At 38.5% G+C, this 15579-nt stretch overlaps 1 protein-coding gene across 3 annotated transcripts; it reads right to left on the reverse strand.

Annotated features, from left to right (window-relative positions):
* Positions 1-1410: 1410 nt before the first annotated feature.
* LOC127773575 (APETALA2-like protein 1) lies at positions 1411-5571 on the reverse strand. Of its 3 annotated transcripts, XM_052299680.1 has the most exons (8): positions 4434-5567; positions 4304-4334; positions 3981-4214; positions 3704-3748; positions 3415-3518; positions 3155-3288; positions 2650-2760; positions 1411-1899 (listed from the first exon to the last, which is right to left on the reverse strand). In XM_052299680.1, the coding sequence occupies exons 1-8, from the start codon at positions 5032-5034 to the stop codon at positions 1612-1614; spliced, it is 1548 nt and encodes a 515-aa protein (XP_052155640.1). In that variant the 5' UTR covers positions 5035-5567; the 3' UTR covers positions 1411-1611. The 3 variants fall into 3 exon arrangements, with proteins under 3 accessions (XP_052155640.1, XP_052155642.1, XP_052155641.1); XM_052299682.1 differs by lacking the exon at positions 2650-2760 and having other exon boundaries at positions 4434-5571; XM_052299681.1 differs by lacking the exon at positions 3704-3748.
* Positions 5572-15579: the final 10008 nt, after the last annotated feature.

A 15579-nucleotide genomic window follows, 5' to 3' on the forward strand; every position in this document is an offset into this window, starting at 1 on the left:
GCCGCACGGCCCTGATCAAATATACTTATATTTTAAGACAAAAATATTAAACAATCCAAAAAAAACTTATATTATGTTTTACTAGTGTAGAGATACTAGCTAGTAGCAGTCGGAATTCATGGAAAACAGTTTACATATGTCCCTTCACGTGACGGATTCTTTTCATGTGGCACCAACTTTTTGCCGTCGGGTGACCCGATGCCGACAGCTGCCTGCCGTCCGTCTGGTAATTTCACCGTCAAATTCGACGAACAAAACATTGAAAAAGCTTCACAAGTCGCAGCCAGCAGCAGCATCGCATCGACGTAACACCAGACGAGGTCGCACCCATGCACCAGTTATTATTATTCCCCCAATATTCTCCGTCCGTTCTAGAATATAAAAATCACTTATTCATCTACGTTCTTTTCTTAATCTATCGTAATCTTCCATAATTTAAATTTTATATTTGCATCTTCCTCTCAATCAATCACAATATTTTCACATTTAATTTTACCTATTTTGATACATGTGTTCAACTCTAAAAGTGAGTAGTATCTCTCTCTCCATAAACTATCCTTCATGTTAAAATCTGTCAAAATTTCGCCACTGTATTTCCTTTTCACTGTCCTCTTGTCCTTTGTAGATTTTTCTACCCGGTCTCTGTACCAAATCTGCCTGAATTTTCCAGTGTTCTTTTCACAAATTTAACTCTACTAGCCATCAGAGAGTGAAAGTTCCTGCAGACAAATCTAATCTACTCCAGTACAGGAAAGAGAAAAAAACTGTGTGGTTCCAAATGTACTGTAAGGGACATGCATATATTCTTATAAGTACCAAATGCTTCCCTGTCCATTATGGCCAAATCTTGGCACAGTGCAGAACGAACAAACGAACAGTGTTTGCTCTGGAAGCAACTTGGTAGCTGGCACCAAACTAAGAAAGGACAACAACACCAAGTGACAGCCAAGAAAGTAACTTGAATAATTCTCCTATTATGCAAACCTTTAATTTTTTTCCCTATCCACAATAAACTACTAGGTAAAGGTGCTCGTTTTTTATCGTAAATGAAGATTAAGGGGGGACATTAAAAAACATTAGCATATAATTAATTAAGTATTAATTTATTATAAATTTTAAAAATAGATTTATCTGACATTTTGAATCAATTTCTATTTAGAAATTTTTTTGCACTGAATGTATCTTTTAGCAGTTTGAAAAAACGTGCTAACGAAAACCGAGGTAAAAAATCATATCTATATCTTAATCAAAAAAGAACGAGTTCTAAGTAAAGTCAGAGTTGATGCCTGTACTGTTTAGTAATCTCAGTAACTGATATAACAAATTCTCTACAACAAGGTGTGTGGATCAATACATCTCAGGTTAGTATGATCTGTTCTCTGAGATCAGGGGGCAAAGAGACTAGGAGCATTTGGAACATTTTTTGGGCGTTTTATGTGTGGATGCAAATACAGTCATGAATCCCAATTAATTAATCACTACAAGAAACCACCCGGCCGGCCCGCCGGCGCAAAGACGAAAACGTTGAAACGCCGGCGACGGCCAAGAAAAAAAAAATTGCCGGCTTCCCGGCAAAATTTACAGTGGTGGTGATGGCTTCTTTCCTTTTTATCAATGGTGGTGGTGATGGCGGCTTGACGACGAAGACGACGGCGCCGTCGGGTTGAACCGGAGGGTGGCAGTGTGTTGGGCAGCAGCTGCTGTCGTGGCGGCTTTGGAGAATCCTGATGATGCTGCAGCGGAGGACGACGACGGCGACGACGACGAGGAGGAGAAGAAGGGCAATGGCAGCGTGTGAGGAGGAGCAGGGTGATGATGGCTCACCTGCTTCCATGCCCAGCTTGGAACAGCTACCCCCTCTGATGGCTTCCTCTTCTGATCCGATGATCTGGATGCATCCTGCATCGTCAAACAGTGAAAAATTGTACTTAGCTTAGCTTGCTGAATTTCTTATCCATCCATCAAGATACAGGTGTACAAATTGCCAAGAACTATTATATTGTATTTTTGTTTGGATAAAATATGATTATCGGATCGGATTTGCGACGATTCAATTGGACAGAAATCTCAGCTACAGACGTCGAGATCACCTTTCCGTCCAAGGAAAATAAGAGAAGGACGTAACTGAAGCTATCCTTGAAGTCTCAGAGGTAAATTTGAACAAAACTCCCAGGTCCAAATGTCTAACGGCAAACCAGTCTAACCTCTTTTAATAACCAATTGATGTAGTATACTAATCATTCTGAATAATAACAAGATGGCAGAGTATCATTTTTCTTTCCCAATGGGGAATTTTGAACAACAGCCGACACTAATTTTATAAGATATTAGCACGTTGAGAGGAACAGTTGGACTGACGATTTATAAAAAGCCTAACGCGAAATCGTCAACTCTCTAGGAAGTTCCTTTTGAAGAAAAAATCAAACATATTTATAATGCATATAGACTAGTACTGCTACCCTAATTAGGCCTTTTCTGAAAATTCAAGAACCTACATATGAAACTTGTGCCAGGCATTAATACTACTGAAGTCGACAGGCCGGAAGGAAATGAAGCACATTGATGTAAGACTTGAGCTAAACTGATAGCCACACAAGAAATGCAAGTGGATGAAGCTAAATACAGTGTTGAAAGCTACAAAATTTTCACCTCATTATTTGAGAATAGGGGATGAGGTTGGGCAGTCCAGATTGGCGGATGCTCGGTCAGAAGAGGGAACCGATGAGGGTGGCTAGCAAGTTCAGAGGGAGCTGCATCATTCTGCACAGCAAAGCACAAGTTTTTCAGTTGAAATATCAACTAAGCAGTGATTCTGAATATCATTTACAGTTTTCATGAAAGAGATGCTCCTACATCGTAATCAGGAAGAAAAAGAGAAACTTGTTACTATTTGATGAAATTTGGGGCCAATTTGTACGTATGGTGGGTCCGACAATAGAGAAATCAAATTTAGACGGTAGCAATAGAAATGGGGTCTATGAAGTACACTAGGTAGAAGACTACATATGCAATTTGCACATCATACTTTAGTCGCTACCACGGTGAAAGCGAATCTTGATTATTTATGCTTTTGTGTTTCTTTCGCATTACTGCAACTTGCTTGACATGCAAACAAATCATCCATCGGAAGAATTTTGACTGAATTGCAACTTGCCTTTGCTCTCTTGAATTCAGAACCTTCAAATGATCCATGGTGGATTTGCAGACCAAGGGAGCCGCTATCCCTCTTGGGGCTCAGCTGTGAGGCTGCAGGCTGAGATATGCTCAGGTTCAGATCCACATCGGCTCCTAAAAATAATAAGAAATCACAATTGAACCCGTATTTAATTAAATCTGTTCAGAGCTGAGTTCATCAGCTAGTTAATCAGTTACAGAAAAAAAATTTAATCAAATCAGATTCAGCACGCATGTTACCTTGAGCAGCAGCATCAGTAGGCAGCTCACCATCATATGTGCTGGGCTCGAAGTTGGTGACGGCTTCTCTGCCATTGCATTTGATCGCAGCCTTATCATAAGCCCTGATGTTTAAAACGAGAAGAGAAAAAAGAAGAGAAAAAAAAAGAGAGGAGATTCGAGTCGGTACAAGGTCCATCGAAAATCAACAACACGAGAAAGTAAAATTTTAAAAAAGAAAAGACTTTTTTTTGGTTTGAATCAATTGTACAAGAGAAGAGAGGAGAAGAGAATCCAAGCTGATGATAACCTTGCAGCCTCTACTTCGCTGTCGAATAGCCCAAGATATATGTACCTGCAGCCAAGCATGGCGTTCCCACCGGTGAGGAATTCCCTATCCACTGCCTAATTTCTAGCTTAACTCTTATCTGTTCTATGCATCTAATCACACCCTATCTCTACTTACTATCATCCCTACTCAAAATGGATGATCACAATCACAATAAATCAAGAACATGTTGAAATGAAAAGATGAGGAAGAAGAAGATGGAGAGAGAAAGCTATATATATATATATGGTGTTCTTACTTCTTGCCAAGGAATTGGCCCATGCGAGCCTCCCAGCGGCCGCACTTGTGGAGGGTGACACCCCTGTACTTTGAGCTGCCGCGGGAGAAGCCGGTGCTCTGTCGCCGGAGAACGTGCACGAACTCCTCCTTGGACAAGCTCTTCATCTGCCTCATGTCCTCCTCGTAGTCGCTCAGGTTGAAGTTGATGTCAGCCTCTACTCCCCTGAACTTGATCGCCGCCCTGTCGTACGCCCTGCATCCATCCATCATCATTCAATTCTCTCAATCTCCTTCACAAACACAGAGCTCATGTTCTGATGAATGATGTGATGTGTTCTTTACCTTGCAGCTGCGTGAGCAGTGTCGAATCCACCTGTGATTGTTTGGGAGAAGATGAAGGTGTTTGTTAGATTGTTCATGGCGATGTCGCGTTGGATTGAGAGGAGGAAGATGATGTGTTTGATGAAATTACCTAGGTAGACTTGCTTGCCGCAATCCCAGATGTGGGATTCCCAGCGGCCGGTGCGGCGGTAGAAGGTGACGCCGCGGTATTGCGAGCTGCGAGAGCGCGGCCCCCGGCGGCTTTTCTTGGCCGCCTGAGGCTGCGGCTGCGGCGGCGGCGGCGGCGGCGGCGGCGCCGGGGGAGGCGCGTGGGCGAGGATTCTGATGTCTGGGTGTGGGCGCGGTGGGTCGGGGCGGAGGAAGCCGAGCTCCGCCCAATGCTGCGGCGCGGGCCGCGGCGAGGGAGCGGCGGAAGGGAAGAGCTCCCGGGTGACGAGCAGCTGCTGGTGTTGGTGGTGCGGCGGCGGCGAGGGGGTGGCCTCCTCCTCCTCGTCGTCGTCAGCGTCGTTCTCGCCCGACGCCGACGCCGAGCTCCTCAGGATGCTGAACTCGAGCACCGCCGCGGGAGGCGGCGGCAGCGTCGAGCTCGACCCCTCTTCCGCCGGCGCGGCGGCCGCGCCAGACGCCTCCCCGTTGAGCACCGACGACTCCGACGTGCCGGAGTCGCTCCTCGCCGCCGTCTCATGCTTCTCCACCACCCCTTCCGCCACGTTGTTCAGATCCAACTCCATCACAAAGCAGGCAAGCAATCGATCGAACACCTTCCGATCGATCGACCACTCACCCAACCAAACCCAAAACCAAAACAAAAAACCAAAAATCTCCGCCGAGTTCACAAGCGAGAGCAAACCGCAACCAATCTCAACGACGGATTGAGCAGCTGGCTCCCGCTCGGGCTGGGAATTGGCGCGGCGTGGAGTCTATTTCAAGAAGAAGAACCAGAGGAGGAAGAGGTAGAAGCAGGAGAGGGCCGACTCGTTCTGGCGGTACATTTAGCCGATCACCTCAGTCCCAGTCCTTGACGAACATCCCTACCCTACCCACTCCCCCCGTCGCCGGAGACGAATCCACGACGGTGCTTACCACCGTACGTACGTCGCCGCGCTCACGAATCAACGAAAAATGGAGGGAACAGAACAACAATTCACCACCACACCACACCACGGGGAAGAAGAAGAAGAAGAAGCAGAGGTGGGTGAGGTGAGGTGGTGGTGGTGGTCTCCGGCGCCGGCGAGCGGTGGCGAGGAGGAGAAAAAGGAGGGAGAGGGGGGGGATATATAGATAGAAGGCGGGAAGTAGCCGGTGGGCAGCCGGTTATCCTTAAAATCCTTCCCGATTTGGGCGCCCCGTTTTTCTTCTTTTCTTTTTTCTTTTTTTTTCCCTTCTCTTCTCTCATTTGCTCAGGTCCTCGTTTGGCTTATTTCCTAATAAGCCAAAACGGCTTATTAGGAAATAAAAATGAATTTATAGGTGAAACTTTTATAAATATGCTCTTGGTGACTTAAAAGTCAATATTGAAAAAGAAACTGCATTAAAAATATCTCAAAGTCATCTTAAAATTAAGCTGAAAAATTTAAAATTTGGATTTTTCTTTGGCTGATTAGACCATTGGATGGGAGCCTCATTTGGTGTGTGCGTGCGCCTGCCATTGGTTGCTTGCTCTGGGCTCAAAATATCTTTCCTGACAGTGGGCCCAAGGCCAAGGGTAGGAGTAGCTTGGAAAAATGAAGCTACGTGGCTGCCTCCATCGTATGTAAGGTAAGGTATGGCACTCCTGTGGTATCATCTTTTTAATTATGCTTGTAATTATCAGTTAAAATATAAATTTTAAATTTTAAATTTGGAGATAATTTTAGGGTTTTTACATCGAAGTTTATTTTTCAGCTATTTGCTTTTAGATCGCTAAGAACATGTATATACAAATTTTATTTACAAATTAATTTTTGCTTGCAAATATATCGTTTGGCTTTGGCTTATTCCCCAAATAAGCGAAACGATGGGGCGTTGATTATTTCGATCAATTACTCCTCCTTTAGACTTACTACACATGATTTTTTTTCCTTAGGATATTTATGTTCAAAGGTTGATAACATGAATTTAATTAAAAGCATCCTTTTACTTAAACACATGAATTTCGCATCCTTTACTTATACACATGAATTTCATTGGTGCGATACATCGTGGAAAAACGGACTTGTTGGTTGCCCAAAAGCTTATTATAAGCCGTAACGGCTTATTACTGACCAAAACATAATTTGTGCATAAAATATTTATATATATGATCCTAAAAAATTAAAAGTCAATGCTAAAGAAGAAGCTATATTAAAAATATCTTAAAGTCAACTTCAAAATTTAAACTTTAAAATTCGAATTTTGGCTTTAACTTATTCTTTTTAGGGCAATAGATGGGGCTCAAAAGAGTCTATTGTTCTAATTGGTTGGGCTCGGGATGATAAGCTGTAGAAATATCAATTAAAAATACTAACTTATGGTGTAAAATGTTGTGGTCGAATATAGACTGTGATGAACAAAACATCAAAATCAACTTTAAAATTTAAAATTTAGTTTTACAATTTAAATTTTGTCTGCAGCCGATAGGCCACCAAGCAGACGATATAAGAGCGTATATTACTTTCCATTTCAAAACGGCACATGAATTTTGTAGGGTTTTCCTAGATATTAATTCAGTTCACAAATCGCTAAAAAAATTCTACATTCGAGAGGACCTTAATGGGGTCAGTTACCTTCGTTTATAGCACTTGGAAAAAATGTAATTTATTATAGTAACATAGCAAGGACAAGATAGAAAACAGAATGAAAAATGCATATAGTACGATGTATATTTCGCTATATCATAGTCGTTAAGGAGGATTTACTCCCTCCATCCCAAAATATTTGACGCCGTTGACTTTTTTTAAAATGTTTGACCGTCCATCTTATTCAAAAAAATTTAAGTAATTATTAATTCTTTTCCTATCATTTGATTTATTGTTAAACATACTTTTATGTATACATATAGTTTTACATATTTCAAAAAAAACTTTGAATAAGACGAACAGTCAAACATATTTAAAAAAATCAACGGTGTCAAACATTTAGGGAACGAGGAGTATATTTCAAGGGGATATCCAAGGCTTTATCACCACTATTGTACAATCCTGGATGAATTTACTTGACAAGGGTTTCAGAGTGTAGTACGTACTCGTGTGTCCTCTTAGATGACATACTGATACTAAATGACCAAAATAAAATCTTTCTTTTGACATAATGATGGTCATACCATCGAGTTTTGATGAGTGGGCACGCATGCTGACATTTAAATTATTGTTGACCCTTTTTGTTACCACATTATGAATCTACCCTCTGGTTTTTGTCGCCCTCTTCTCCCCAGTCTTGTTTAATATCCTTATAGAAAACACATCAAAACGGCCATCAACATTATAAAAAAGAAACTACAATTAGATTGAGTACAATACTCTACACAACACTACACACGGTTAAATAGATGGAGACTGATGGTAATTAATCATGGTCTTAATGAATTCCTATTTAAAATGCACTCACTTGTGTAAACTCATTAATACCAGGATTTAAAACTATTGAGTATTATGCGCCTACGAGGCCCGCAGAGATATGCGACTACGAGGCCCCAACTCTATCACTATCTAGCCGGTGCTTCCTCACTAGCAAAGCAAAATTACAGCCACTCTATGTTAGATTTTGTCAATAAAATAATCACCATTGAAAGTGCAGTCTGGTGTGAACTGATTTTTTTTTCGAAACAACACGTACAACGTACAAGATAGTGCGACATTTCTTTTGATATAGCAAAATTAAGAAAATATAATTCTATAGTCCTAGGAGCCTATAGTCAGGTTAAAGAAAAGACAGCCACACCACATATCTATCCCGCTGCTGAAAAACAAACAAGCACTCAATACCCGGTGTGAACTAATTTGCTGGCCCAAATTTTTTTTAATATAATAGTATCAGGCAACCAGTTTTGTAAATGAGGGTATACTAAATAGACTTGTCGAACAGTTTAGATGCATTAGATGAACTAAATTGTTCATCTAGTTAAGAATAGGAAGGAGATGATAACTCCTGTTAGGAACAGGATGAGTAGGTTAGCTTGTGTACACAGAAAAATTTAAGTCATCCGTACGCACACGCATAGAAATATATGCAAATTTAACACAGAGAGCAGCAGCCGAGAAAAATAGAGCCCAATTGCGTGGATGGCGATTAAATTAGCCAGAGGGGTGACGTGGACCTCTCCTAGCTACATACTAAACGCATACTATGGCCCTGTTTGAGGGAGCTTTCCAAGCTGCAGCTTTTTCCAAAAGCTATTTTTACTAGAAGCTGCCCCAAACAGTCCATAATTTTTGAGAATCTGTAGTTACAGATTCTGAAAAATGAACTAAGAAGCCAGAAACTGGAGAAGCTGGGTTTCAGAGTTTATCCAGATTCTCAGAAGTTTGGCTACCAAACAGCTGTTTCTCAGAATCTAAAGCTCCCTCAAACAGGCCCTATATTAGCTACTCCCTCCGTCCCACAATATAAGTGATTTTGAGTTTTTACTTGTAACGTTTGACCACTTGTTTTATTCAATTTTTTTTACAAATATAAAAAACGAAAAGTTATGCTTAAAGTACTGTTGATAATAAAGTAAGTCACAAATAAAATAAATAATAATTTCAAAAATATTTGAATAAGACGAGTGGTCAAACGTTATAAGAAAAACTTAAAATCCCTTATATTATGGGACGGAGGGAGTACAAGTATGACTATATATCACCAAATTAAATCAAATAATTTTGTTTTCCTAGTAAGTGCGTTTTTGTTTTAGTATAATGGACCACGAGGAGCACGCGCGTGGCCTAATTGCACGGACCACTTGCTGTTCCACCGTTCGATCCATCGATATCTGTACGCATCAAGATGCATATGCAGATAAGTTATCTTCTTTTTTTTTTTCCTCTCGGGTTCTCGATTACACGAAAGACGCAAACATGTTAACAGTGCACAAATATGCTTCCTTTTATGTTACAAGAGCCAATAAATTACAATTTTTAATTCACACTTATAGTTAGATAGAAGTCGACTATAAGTTGTGGCTGTATACACCCCGTTGGTGTAGAAGCTGGGTTTTATAAATTCCCATTATCTAAAAAAAATTTAAAATTCATAATATATTATTGAATTTCTATTACAATTAAGAATATAAGAATATATATGCCCCGTGTTCATAATTATATACTACTATAACACTAGGATTTAGTTCCTATCGGTGAAATCTCAACTTTTTCGTCACACAAAAGCGCCATACATACTTGGCACATCTCAAATTATTAACAAACATATATATGGAGATCAGTACTAAATTAATTACTGGCAGAGATTAGTTTATTAACTTATTTTGTTGCCAACTTGACGCCATACAAGCATAAATTATGTGCACATGTACGTAGTACACTGTTTAAATAATTGGACAGCTAGCTAGCTCACCCATCGATCTAATTAACCATCCATATAGCTAATAATTAAGCAGGTGATCGATCCAACGTAGTACGCGTCGGAGTTATCTAGGCTGACGGCCTAGGTTTCCTGTGCCGCCCTCGATTGATGGATCGATCGATCAATTCATTCAACCCAACAACTTGATCACCATCTTTCATAAAAAACAATGGAATTTTTATCCAAGTAGTAGCAAAGGAGGACTAATCATGAGCACTATTGTAAGTTCATACTAATTAATTAATCTCTTGTTCTAATTTTATTTTCTTCTCCCTCGATCGATCTCCCTTGGTTGATATATATGCCACGGTTGCATTCAACACATTCAATGAATTTATTATTTGCCTATTGTATATTATGCCATTTGGGGTGATCAACACATGCTGACTTTACTTGATGAGCCATTTTGGTCGCATTGGTGCGTACTCCCTCCATATTTTAATGTATGACGCCGTTGATTTCTTAACCAACATTTGACCATTCGTTTTATTCAAAATTTTTATGCAAATATGAAAATATTTATATCATACTTAAAGAACATTTGATGATTAATCAAGTCACAATAAAATAAATGATAATTACATAAAGTTTTTGAATAAAACGAATTGTCAAACGTTGGATAAAAAGTCAACGGTGTCATACATTAAAATAAAATATGGAGGTAATATATACATAAAGAGCATTATGACATACAACCACTTGCTCTAGCCAACAAAAAAAAAAAAGGGTTACATGCCACCACTTGCAACTATATTTGCAAGGTGTACGTTGCTTATGAGTTATGGCATACATTATTACTATTTCTTCCAAGATATTACCACTGATCACTGGATCTAGCTATGACAAGCATATTAATTAAACTAACTCATCAATATTATACATGCCTCGCATGAAAAAAAAACATATACATGGACAATTTAACTTGGTCTCCTACGGCATGAAATGCTTTTAGTCCTTGAGAAAGTATTCTGATATATCTCGATCTTGTTATATAGTTTATATATATTACCTGTTGGATCTCAACATTTGGGTACTAGGATGTAGCTAGCTGGAAGGGTCAATTATCACTGGTATCAATTAACAAGCTTAAAAAAATCAAAGCTCTCATTGCATAAGCACAAAATGCAGAACACCACTATATATAGCAAGATTACTCTCGAATATCCTATTGAATGGACAAGCTTTACTATCAACTCTCAAATCATATTGTTTCCCATGCATATATCTTGGAATTATCTCACGCACATAATTTATTTTTTTGCTACAAATTCTATACAAAATATTACATATAAGCCAAGTTGCATGTATGTATACATATACTCCGCCTATTCATTAAAAAAACATGCACGATTCGTATGTACACACATAAATAAGTACTACCTCCGTTTTTTAAATAGATGACGCTGTTGACTTTTTATCACATGTTTGACCATTCGTCTTATTCAAAAATTTTACGTAATTCTAATTTTTTTTATTGCGAGTTGTTTTATCACTCAAAGTACTTTAAGCATGATTTATATCTATACATTTATATAAAATTTTTTGAATAAGACGAATTGTCAAACATATGTTCAAAAGTTAACAGCGTTATCTATTTAAAAAACGGAGGGAGTAAGTAATTGATAGGCCATGTTATTCTAGAAGTAATATGATGTACAAATACGCCAAAAAGATGCCACACTTAATTAGGGTTTAGGACACGTGAGGCTGCACGCCTGCACATGGTTCAATTAATCAATCTAATGTGAAAAACATTAGCAACAATTAACTGCTCAAGCTTCATACTGTATATAGCTAGCATTGCTTTCGATCGAACACACTTGTTATAGCAAAGCTAATTAAGTAGCTTAGGTATAGAGATGGGCACGAATCACTTTCAGAGTAACTGTTATACCCACTCTAGTTTAATTATTACAAAATTAATTAAAATGCATTTTTTCTGGCGCACATAAATATTTAGTTTATTTAGTTAAACTATAGGCTGAGTGCATCGACATATATATATATGTATGCACTATGCTAGGGGCGAATCACTTCATTATTGGGACAGAAAATACTGTTGGTTGGACGCATAATAACTACATGCCTTTGGATGACAATCATATACTCCTTCCGTCCTATAATATAAGAGATTTTGAGTTTTTTACTTGTACTGTTTAACCACTCGTCTTATTAAAAATAATTGTGCAAATATAAAAAATGAAAAGTTGTGCTTAAAATACTTTGGATAATAAAGTAAGTCACAAAAAAATAAATAATAATTCTAAATTTTTTTGAATAAGACAAGTGGTCAAACAGTGCAAGCAAAAACTCAAAATCCCTTATATTATGAAACGGAGGGAGTATCAACGAGGTACGGAAGGAGATAATGTATAAATTAATTGTTTATGAATGATTAATATAGGGCCAAGAGAAAGCAACTGCTAAGAAGTGATGTATCAAACCTATCGTTATTACATCAATTTGAAACTCGTGTTTTTTTATTGGCATTGAGAAATAAGATCATTGGATTTTTCTTGCAAAGTAGTTATTTATTGTAATATATAAACTTGTTATAACATAGTATTAAAAATCTAGCCAAATTAATAGTTGTATTAGAGACATGAATATATAGTAACCGAAATCAATCTCCGCTCACAAATTACCTCCGCGATTTTTATGGGATGTATTTAATATATTTGGGAAACATATTCAAATTAAAATTTTACCATTGATTGCTAATATATATAGTTTGAATAGATTAAAATCAACAACTCATTGAAGTACTTTGAAATATGGATATGCTAAATAAAGTTATTATACACCAAATATATTTGCAATTTGACTAATTGTTATCCAAAACTATTAAGTTTGATTTATATATATTTTAAATATGTCATCCGAATTTCAGCATGTAATATATTTAGATTGGTTCCCTAGTAGGATTTCTAATCTTTGCTTGCTATTAGGACTTTTGGTCTTTTATCCTATTTATATATCTTTTATAGGCCGCACGAGAAGAGTGTGACGTCTTATTTTGTTGTGTTTAGTGGCGAAGCTAGAAAGACTTTTGAGTCCAGAGAAACTAACCTATGCCTAATGATCATTATCAATCGACACCTGTTGTTTCTTCCAATAAGGGTTTTTCACATAAAAAAATCACTTTTTTGCATCAAATTTGTTTATGTTTGACCAAATTTATAGAAAAAATTATCGACATACAAATTAGTTTCATTGAATATAACATTGTATATATTTTGGTAATATGTTTGTTTTATATGGGAAATGTTGCTATAACTTTCTATAAATTTGATCAAACTTAATGAAATTTTACTAGCAAAAGAGTCAAAACAATTATAATATGAGACGAGGGAGTATAAAATTATAAAATCAACAAAAAAAAATGCTACAATTACATTCCTTTTGAGATTATTTCGGATTCACAAACCCCTATTAACGATGGTAAGTCAAACATAATACTATTTACCATCTTGTACTTCTCAATTCAGTTGTAATTATATTAGTCCATAGTGTTTGCATGTTATACTTTGTAGGTTAAACATTCACAAAAGATTGTCCCTTTTATCAGTTCTTTTAGAGACAGATAAAAGGGGGAGAAAATCGTCCCTATCAGAGCTGACAAAGGCATTACATTATCCTGTCGCATGCATCCTAATTTGTCTCATCTTTTCTGCAAGGTGATGATGCTTAGCTGGGAATAGCAGTATGAGTCACTAGCAGAAACCTGTTCACAAAATACACGTATGCTAATGGCTTAATTGCAGTGATGCAGACATCGCAATCTGCGAGAAAAACACTTCTTATTAATTAATTTCAAATCATATAATAGTATGCATTTGTGTTTGCGTGAACATGCAACCACTTGGAATTAAAAAAAAAGGGTCGACCAATTCTTAGTTGGATTTGAACAGGGCAGAAATTGGTATACAGAGTTGCCGTTTTCAGCACACAGTAACCGTGCACGGATAGTGATGCACTATCCTACCCCCAAACGGAAGGTCAATGCACGCCAATTATGGAAAACGCACGAGGTTTCGTCATTTGAGTTTGTACAAAATTTGACCAAATTTGGTTCCTTTCAGTACCAAAAAAAAAGGGAAGAATTTTTTAATTAATTTTGATCATTGATCGGCTGCCTGAAAGTAGGATCATCGATCAGGGGCCTCCCTGCTGTTTTAATATCTCAAAAGTAGTGTAGGATCATCGTTTCAATGGATAAAATCAGCGATCGAATTAGTTTCATATATAGCTAGAACGAACTTGTTTTGAGAACTAGCTAGAAACTATAAGAAACATAAGAGAACAGTTACCAGCCATTGCATACATCGAGATCCAACATTAATCAGTTAAAAAATGTTTATGATACCATTCAGTTACAACTTCATGACATCTCTACTTAAGCATGTGTTTGGTTTCGGGACTAGATAGGATGAGATGAAATATCCCCTGATTTTAGAGTTAGGATGATTTCACTCACATATTTGGTTTGTAGGATCAGACGATTCCAATTTTTTGTTTGGTTAAAAGGATAAGGGAGAGATGGGATAGATGGCATTTGCAACCACCGCCAACAACCGGGCAGGCTTGCGAGCAAGCAAGCCGGTGTAATTCGCAAGCATGCAAAGAAGCGGTACGCAAAATGGGCCGGTGGGCGGACAAGCAAGCCGACAACGAGCAAAAGGAAGAGCGGTGAGGGCGGGCTTGCAAGATGGATGACGGTGGGCAGAGGTGTGTGACGATGGCCTAGTGAACGGAGGAGCTTGCATTTACGGGCGAAGGAGCGGCGTAGGTAGGCGAGCAAGCCGGTGGGTCGAGGAGCATGACCAGCAGGCAACGGTGTGAGCAAGTAGGCGACCGGGCGCACAAGCATGCAGGGTGAAGCGACGCGACTCACGCCGTGCGCCCAACCCAGGTGGGTCGAACTCGTTTGTTTGTTTTTGCCGGATGATTTGGACCCGGATCGAAGATGAATATTCCTCTAAGGGGACTAACCCATCTCACCCATCCCTAAACCAATCATTATGAAAAAAGGGTTCGACCCAATCCGACCTAACCTATTCCTCCAACCAAACACATACTAGAACAGTGGGTTAGCTAGTTATAGTTGAATTGACATCTAAAGTGAAACTAACATTGGATAAACAAAAGGAATCGTATATAGCACATGCTACTTAATCTAGGCCGCACATCAACATTGCTGTCACCGGTGATTCTCTGTGATACGTCTTATACATATAGACAAGACTATTGGAGAGAATAAGATACTGTAATCCGCGTGTGTGCAAGTGATTGGTTGCTACCAGGCCAATGTCTTGCCAGCAACACGTACAACTCAGCTCGTGTTGCTTGGCCGGTTGCATTTTCATCGATAGTACACATACGATTGGTGTGGCCCAACAAGAGATCAACCAATCCCATCGGGAATTTATTAAATGAAAATGAAAATTGAAACAGAAATATATCATCCACCTATAATATGTCTCTCGTGATTATTGTATATTTTATTATCGTTTGTAAACTAGTTTACCAAACTAGGGACGTCTAAAAACATTTACAACATTTACAGTACTAAACAAGATTACTATATATATATTTCTTCCGTTCTACTAAAATATAAGGATTGCTATAGGTTCTTTGGCAGATACTAAGGTTATGCCAAAAGATTCCTTTATAGTCATTTTAGTTGTCAATTTTTGAATTTTTGATTGCTTGAATTCCCTTTCGAGGCATCTGGTTGGCTTTGGATTAGTGGAATG

This window comes from Oryza glaberrima, chromosome 5 (genome assembly GCF_000147395.1).
Source record: "Oryza glaberrima chromosome 5, OglaRS2, whole genome shotgun sequence".
NCBI lineage: Eukaryota > Viridiplantae > Streptophyta > Magnoliopsida > Poales > Poaceae > Oryza > Oryza glaberrima.

Coding starts and splice junctions, on each gene's coding strand:
- LOC127773575 (XM_052299680.1), bottom strand. CDS start 5,034: ATGGAGTTGGATCTGAACAACGTGGCGGAAGGGGTGGTGGAGAAGCAT. Junction 4,335..4,433: donor CGGCAAGCAAGTCTACCTAG/GTAATTTCATCA, acceptor AAACAATCACAG/GTGGATTCGACACTGCTCAC. Junction 4,215..4,303: donor ACTGCTCACGCAGCTGCAAG/GTAAAGAACACA, acceptor GGATGGATGCAG/GGCGTACGACAGGGCGGCGA.